Raw genomic sequence first — 8,112 nt, 5'->3', positions numbered from 1 at the left:
GCTGTGTGCTTTTCAAACCAAGGGAAGGCACAACTGTAGTACTATAAAGTCATTACAGTGAATTGGCATCTGGCCTCAATTTCTCTTTCTTTACCATAAAAAAAGAGAAAACAAACAAACAAACAAACAAACCCAAAACCCCCAAAAAACCCAAACCTGAAAAACCTCTTCACTCTTTATGTTTGGAAGAGGAAGGCTCATAGCATAGAAAGAATTTCTGAAACAGGGAAAATGTATTACAAACCTATCAATTCCCCGGGAAGGCTTTCCCTTCCCCCACTTGAACCACCTCATGAACCTGAATGGCCTTCGGATTAGGCTCATCAAGAGGGAACAGGTCAGCACCGCAGCACCAGCTTCCCTCTGTTGGACATTGGAACTCCTCTGACTCCTCATACTGCAAGAAGATCTCAGAGCCTTGGCTGGTGTCCATGACCACTACCACAATCAAACCATGACTGACGGAGATGGTGTAGGAAATGGCTGTCTAGGTCACGCTATTTAAATTTTCCCAGCAAACTTTAATGTTTTGGTTAGCTTTGAAAGTAGAGGTATCTGCTTTGTAATCATTATGCATCCGCTGCATAAGTAATCCAGGTCTGACCAGCAAGATGGCAACTTCCCAATTAACTTCTAGGGCTAAAGCCTTGTAAATTTACTTTGGCTGAGTAATCTCTAACTCAGATTAATGTGGGTGAAACTGGTATGCCTTCTTGTAGAGGAAAGAAAGCAAAGCAGCCTTGGCCCTTGAGTCTTAAAGTGATTTACGTATGAGAAGATAGGAGTTGTGTTTCGGGACTATAGCCACTCTCCAGAGCATTGTGTGGACAGTGGCCAGCACCAGATGGTTCAGGAGAAGGAAGGAGAGCTCTGCAGGAGGCATCTATGGGGTGATCTGCTGCACTGCACACACAGTTGTTTGCAGATGGATCTCTAAATGCTGAACATTTGAAGCACAAGGTTTAATATTGCTTCCAAAATGTTTGTTATCATAACTTGGCTATTCTTTTTAAGCTTTAGAAATTCTTTTTCTGTAGCCTGATAAAGTCTTCATCTCGTGGCCATCACGTAGAAGTGAGATCTACAGCCTGACTAAGGTTTTGGAGAAAAGTCCACCTTTTAGTTATGTTTGATACTACCTTGTTTTTATCATGAGACATGACAGAAGGATCTGACCTGTGTCAGATAACTAAACCCATTAGTTATTTTCAGTATTTTATCATATGACCCCTTACCTTTCTCTCCAAAGTAAACAAAGCCAAGCTTTAGAGGTTCTTCCCATTTTTTCTGGGCCTTTAATCATTGTTATCACCCTTCTAGGAGCTTCTTTTTACCATAAAATGCCCCTTGAGAGGAGTGAGCTGCACTGGACGCTGCATTTGAACTTTGGTTGTAACATTACACAACAGTACTGTGTCTCCTGTCTCGTTCATCACTCTTCACACATCTTTTGGGCACTCACATGCATTCTTCAGACTGCCTTGTAGATTACACTTCAGTTTTTCTTGCCCTCAATTAATTCCTAGAAAGAAATAAGAGGCAGCAGAACAGGCCAACTTCATAAATCTTTATCTAATACTAGCAAGTCATTAGGCCTGTGAGTAAAGTCTCCATCTGTTCCCAAAGAAACCACAGCATTTTCTACACTGTGTCAGCATCTACTATAATATTTCCGCTCTCAGAGATTTCTTGAGTTTTCTCCAAAGGTCCCATATGTCTGCCTCTTCCTTTCTCTCTCCAAAGAAAAGCAAAGAAAATATGCAACGTGCAAACAAAAACTAGAATGGCAGCAGCCCCTTCAGGAAGCTGTGCCCCCTGCATCGTGGGCCAAATCTGACCCATTTTGGGAAAGAGGCCTAAAATAAGAGCAGGCTACTACTTTCTATAAAGGAATGCAGCTCAGTAATAAACAAGGGCAGCATGGCAGCTTCCAGCACTGCTCCTTACTGTATCTTTGTCCTTTTCAAGCAACTGTTTCCTCCTAGCAATCTGGCGCATTAACATCTATCATGACCTAGATAGATTTCGGTTTATATTTCACCTGGTAAGTGTGTGTGGACTCCAGGGGACCTAAGGGGGACCAGTTCTTGCAAGCCTGACTGAAGTAAAACTCACCTTGAAGCTCCTGTGTGTTTTGCTTCAGCACAGATTGAAAGGCTCACAAACCATTATAGGTTACTCTGCTGCTCTGACTGTTGCTAATATGATTATGTACTAAAGGATTTAAATGAAAATTGTTTAGCTGGCTGGGAAAGAAAAGGGGAGGGAGGGGGCGTGTGGGAGAAACACATTTGAAACATTTTTGAAAATGCCAACCGGCTTTGCTTTGTTTGGAGCTGGTCAAGCAGAACAGTGGCACTGAGCAGCTAATCAGTAGCTCCTACTCCTCCAGAGAACAGCCAGCTCCCTTCACACTTGGCACCAGCGCAGCCCAGCTGAATACCCTTGTGTTTTCTTATTCTCTTGGCAGAAGTGAAAGAGTATGAGCCCCCGTTCGGCTCTAAAGTACGAGAACACCCCTGCGTGGAAAGCATGAAGGACAATGTCCTAAGAGACAGAGGGCGACCCGAGATCCCCAGCTCCTGGCTTAACCATCAGGTAAGAGCACCACATGTGAGCAGCTGGGAGCTGCATTATACATTTAGCTGCTGCCTGAAGCCTGAGCCTTAACTCAGTGTCCTGTCCAACAGGCTGGACCTCTCTTTTGCACAGATTAGAGCTCTGTCACATGGTGACACCGCTGCTGCCGTGGTTCAGACACCACAGTGCTCTGCACCATGCCTAGCCCAAAGCCCTGGGATTTCTGCTGCCCACCAGTGTAATCTAAAAGTGATCAAAACAAAAAGATTGGAAACCTGAGACACGACAATCATCTAGACAGCTACAGAATAATTAGGGCCTTAAAGCACACTGTGCGCAGGCTCTGAAAGGTCAAAGAGAACAACTTCACACATGGGCCCCTTCAGCAGAGAAAACAAATCTCAGTACTTTATCATGGAGAGCAGTCATAGTTGTATCCCAGCTGTTGACAGGTTTAAGAAAATAGGAAATGGGTCTTCAGCAAGCCAGTCTGTTTTTATTCAGGTTGCACATTAGCAGTCCATTTCCCTTGCATGTCATGAAGCACTCTGTCAGCTTTCCCCATTCATGGACACCATGGTTGCACTTCCTAGGCAATAGTTGCAGCCCGATTTCTCGGTAGATGAAACTGAACGGAAACAAGCCAAAGGCATGCATTTCTTCACCTTTGCTCTGAGCAGTTTTATCAGAAGAGATAAAATGAGAATCGTCTCAGAGGAGAAGTGAGGCTTGGTCATTCCACTTGTCAATGAAATATGTTAGCGGTCTTTACAGACAAAGGGAAAGCATTGTGAACATTTATAAAAGCCCAGGCAACGAAGATCAGCTAGTATTTCTATCAGGAGCAATGTAACACTCCCTTTTTCATTCCTGTGGAGATGTTAAAATCACAGTCTAACACCTACTTAGGAAAGGCCAAGTGAGTGGCCAAAATCAATCATCTTTCCGACCAAGAACAATGCATCTGCCGCCTGATGACTATGGCAGAGTGCAGCCCCTTCCTGGACCACTTGCTCCTTATGTAGTCATCTGTGATGAGTATGGTTATTGAGGAGGGCTGCTTTAACTGGGGAAGAGAGCTGTATTTTGAGGGACACCTGATTATCTGATGTTACGAGTACTAAAAAGACCTTGACATTTCTAGGAGCCATAGATACAACCATCTTCTAAATGACAAGTTGAGCTGGGAAGGAGAGATTTTACTAACGCTCATCTTTATAGGAAAGAACTGTTTGCAGAAATTTTATAAAAATTGTGGATGAGCTGGTAAAAGGGATCATGAGTTGACTGCAGTTGTTTGTTTTCCACAAAGCCAAAATGAAGTCCAAACTGGTAATACATATGTGGCCCAATTAACAAAGCAGAAAAGAATCCTGAGCCAGATCATTTGGGAAATAAAAATTAAATAGTAGAAAATGCTTAAAATTAGGAACAGTATGAGAACATTTCTCGGGATAGTCAAAAGACATGGTTTCATGTGTGAAAAAAATTATAGTAAAGAAGTGTAGAGAACTGATTAGGGAGACAGAAGAACAGGAAGATCTGTGGTTAGCAAACTTGAGGATAACCACAGTTTTCTCAAGAGCAAAAGGAAATCTAACTTAGTACCGATCTGTTGCTGGACACTAAAGAAGGATACCGCTTATGCTAATGCAAAAGCAGACATGGTCAGCAAATATTTCTGTTCTGCATTTGGGAAAAGTCAGATGATGTACATGTAATAGAAGGTGATGAAAGCCCCTATAAAGCAAAAGTCATTGGCACTTGACGCAGGCATGGGGCAGTGTTAGGTGGCCCAGAGGCTTGTCTGTGTTCAGGACAGAGCTACTCCTGCGGGCACTACGGCAGGGCACTGCATTACGTGGCAGTAGACGCAGGCAGTACCACCGGTTATGCCTTGGAGAGAAGTGTCCAGGAGCTCGTTTCATGCACAGCCAGGCATAGCGGCAAGCGTAGGTGCGCCAGCGTGCCCAGGGCGCCTGGGCAGGGAAGCACTGGCCTCAAGTTCCCCGTGGTGCTCAGGCACAAGGCAGGCCCACGGCTGCTCTCATGGCAGCAAGCCTGAGTGTGTGGAGGGCTGCAGCTCCAGGTACTGGAGTAGAGCTGTAAGATATACTGTGAATTTTGTCACCTCTGGGTTTACATAGCAAGTAAAATGATCGCAGATTTGGACCTAGGTGTCCTGCATTCGACTTCAAAGATGTCTTCCCTATGTAAAACCCAGACCTCAGCCTGCCTCCAGTACAGGGCACCCCACCGACTGGGAGGAACACGCGTCTGCGCTTGTGTGTCACCGGGACGGGCACAGCTGGCTCCAGCAGGGTTCAGCTAAGAGTGTAAGGCAGGAAATGGGTGCCTGATAGCATACTCACAGGACATTTAATGAAGGTGGATTTAATTCCCTTTGTCTGAATCCCTTCAGCGTTTCACATTGCTCTATCTAAAATGCGGTGATGCATCGGCTTCCGCAGGGCTGTGACGGTTTGCAGCAGCTGAGGATCTGCTCTGAACGCCATAGAAGTTGCTCTTACTGTAATGGCTCTTCCATATTCATTTCCTTCCTCTGCAGTCGTGTTTTTGTAATGAACTCATTATTCATCATGATAAAATTCTGGAATGGATTTACATATTACAATTTTTCCCCCCCTTAATGAGATTTGTTGCACTATTGATTTCAAGTTAATGTTTAATATTTAATTTAATTTACTGCTTGTAATTTCAATGCCAGCAGAAAACTAATGTTATTTGTATACAGACAATAACGTTCTGCTATTAACATTGACATCAGTCAACATCACCAATTAGGTAAATTATGCAATTAATGCAGTGTTGTGAAATGTTATTTTTTTAAATAAGAAGTTTAAGATAAATCCTACTTAATGGGCTTTTAGTGTCATAAGGCAAGGCACACAATTTCCTGGCAAATGCCTCATGTTTATAAAATGCATTACAGAGATGCAACTGGTTTTTGCTCCTGTAAACATGTGCATCAGCATTGAAATGAAGGTTAAATAGTTACATCTGTGAGTGACATGTGTTTAAGTGTTTGTGGGACTGTGGCCCATATTTGCACATAGATTTAGTCAGTCTGCAAGGAATTCATAAAGGGCTGATGCAGGGCCTGATATTGCTGGCAATCAGAATTTTGTCCGAAAAACCCAAACAGAATTCAGGCACGCAAAGGCATGGGTTGAGCATGAAGTCACGTTATCCAAGAATTCTGATCCTATTTATTAAAAAAAAGCTCTACTTGATCCTATAGCGCTAGTCCAAAGCATCATTTTTCTTGTTACAAAGTATCAGAATATATGCCCAGAAACGTCAGTACCAACTAAAGTGCTGAAAATACTGCATTAGGGTTTCTTTTTAAAAAAAAGAAAAGCGTGCCCCCATGACAGTAGCAGCAGAGCCCATAAAGCACCTCCAGGACACACGTGAATAAGCCCCTGGACTTCAGAGGGCACTAAAGCAACTCTCACACAGGGGCTTCGGCGGTGACTGGCCCCGTCACGGCTGCCCTCTCTGTGCTCTCCGCAGGGCATCCAGATGGTGTGTGAAACTCTTATTGAGTGCTGGGACCATGACCCCGAGGCCCGGCTCACGGCGCAGTGCGTTGCGGAGCGCTTCAGCGAGCTCAAGCACCACGACAAGTTCTCGGGAAGAAGCTGTTCGGAGGAGAAGATCCCTGAAGACGGCTCCGTGACCACCGCCAAGTAGCGCGCACCCGAGAGCTCCGAAACGGAGGGAAGTTGCTCCTAGACGCGTTCACCTTGGCAAAGGAAGAAGTCTCGATCGGTGCCTTGACTTGCTTCCTGGAGGACTGAGGCTGTCACTACTCCCTTTAGACTCCGGCTCCGGACAGGGAGATGTATTCATGGGAATTAAAAGCCGGGGAGTAGGTGTCATACCCTAGCATTGGCTGCCGGCATCATGTCGTAGGAGGAGCTATGTATGTTAGCACTTCCTCAGGAAATGAGATTTGAAAATAGCCAATAACATTATGCACTTTATTAATGCCTGTATATAACTATGAAATTGCTATTTTTATATATATATACATATATATATGTAAAATGTGTGTGTATGTATATATATCTATCTATCTATATATCTATAAACAGCCATGCTCTGAAAAAAAAGAGTTAAAAAAAGAAAAAAAAGTGCTTCCAGAAAATTACCGGTGCGTTGGAGATCCCTCCCCCTTAGGGAAGGAGCCTGGGGAGACTGGCGTAGCACGACACCAGCAATTGTGCGCTAAGCGCTCTGCCAAAAAGATGGGAATAATACGCGATAAGAAGATGGCTTTCAAAGCATGTGCTGTGAACACCGTGCTGTGAACACCCGGCTGTGGCCCTGCCGTTCGCAGTTGCAGGGGCAGTGTCACAGCAGACAGGCCAATTTGGCTTTGCAGTTGTACCTACGCATTCCTGTCTGCAGCACCTTTTGGAAGGTTCAGGGATGCCTTTGCCCTCTCACCGTAACCCCAGTGTCTTCATAGCGTCCCAGAACGGGAGCGCGAGGAGGTTTGGTCCCTCCCACACGTGTGTTTCCATACAGAGGTCATTAATGTTGTATGTTTATTGCTTTGAATTCACGCTGCTTGCAAGCAGGTTGCAAAATATCAGCAGGTTGAGTTTTCCCCTCCTCCCATCCCCACCCCCGAAACCATACAAAACAAGACAGGGCCAGCAATAATCCAAGCAGATGCTTTATATTTGCTGTGCATTCTGAGTGCAGGCAGTACTATTTTTTTTCCTTCCTTCCTTTTACCTTGATTGTGTGGCTGTAAGAGCAATCGTTTTATTTCCCTGTACAGCACGTCTAATTGCTTGACACACCACAGTCTGACTCTGTTCCACGCTTTCTAGAGAACAGTAAGAGGCAACGGCCAGTGCCTTTATTTTTGCAAAAGGACCTCGGAGGTGAGGGAAAGCTCCGTAGCACTAGGTTAATGGCATATCCTGCCCTCAGCACTGCTTGCATGTAGGGCTGCCCTCAGCAAGTCAGCAATTAACAGAAAAAACCCAAACCCCAAGAAAGACAATTTATTGCAAAAGGATCCCTCAGACATTGCTTACATTCTTTCGGTTCTCCAAAATGTTTAAGACAGTTGACATCACATTGGGCCCATATAAATGACAGCAATGTGTTTAATAAGTGCTAACAATTTTGTCTTCAGGAGTTTTGCAGTGATTTTTCCACTTTTTTCTTCCCCACGGCATGTAAGCAGCGGGCCTTGGCAATTAGAAATTCAGCCAGCACAAACCAGTCCTTTACAGACGTATCTGGTGCCATTTATTAAGCACCTTTGACAGATAAACATCGATATTTCGCTAGAAGACATTGCCACGTAAGTCAATAGGAATCATGCTTATTCAAATAAGAGTTAAGATTTATGATGACAAATATTTTTTTTGAAGTGGTTTTGTATCAGCTTTTTTCCTCCCCTCCCCTTAACCAAACAACTCAGAAATATTTAAACAGAGCAGGGCAAAACCTCAGCAACTGCAGTGGGATTCAGAGGAGGCTATG

The 8,112-nt window shown here is 44.3% G+C and overlaps 1 protein-coding gene across 1 annotated transcript in view; it reads left to right on the top strand.

The window, feature by feature from the left end:
- Window positions 1–6,657, top strand: part of TGFBR2 (transforming growth factor, beta receptor II (70/80kDa)) — a 55,763-nt gene extending 49,106 nt beyond the window's left edge. Inside the window, exons 6-7 of the mRNA XM_009324211.1 lie at window positions 2,471–2,598; window positions 6,118–6,657. Coding sequence (XP_009322486.1) covers window positions 2,471–2,598; window positions 6,118–6,297 — 308 coding nt within the window. The 3' untranslated portion in view covers window positions 6,298–6,657. The remainder of the gene's footprint in view (window positions 1–2,470; window positions 2,599–6,117) is intronic.
- The last annotated feature ends 1,455 nt before the right edge of the window (window positions 6,658–8,112 follow it).

This window comes from Pygoscelis adeliae, unplaced genomic scaffold (genome assembly GCF_000699105.1).
Source record: "Pygoscelis adeliae isolate BGI_AS28 unplaced genomic scaffold, ASM69910v1 Scaffold25, whole genome shotgun sequence".
Lineage (NCBI taxonomy): Eukaryota > Metazoa > Chordata > Aves > Sphenisciformes > Spheniscidae > Pygoscelis > Pygoscelis adeliae.
Note: the sequence above shows the minus strand (reverse complement) of the source record. Positions and strands in the feature narration are given on the sequence as shown.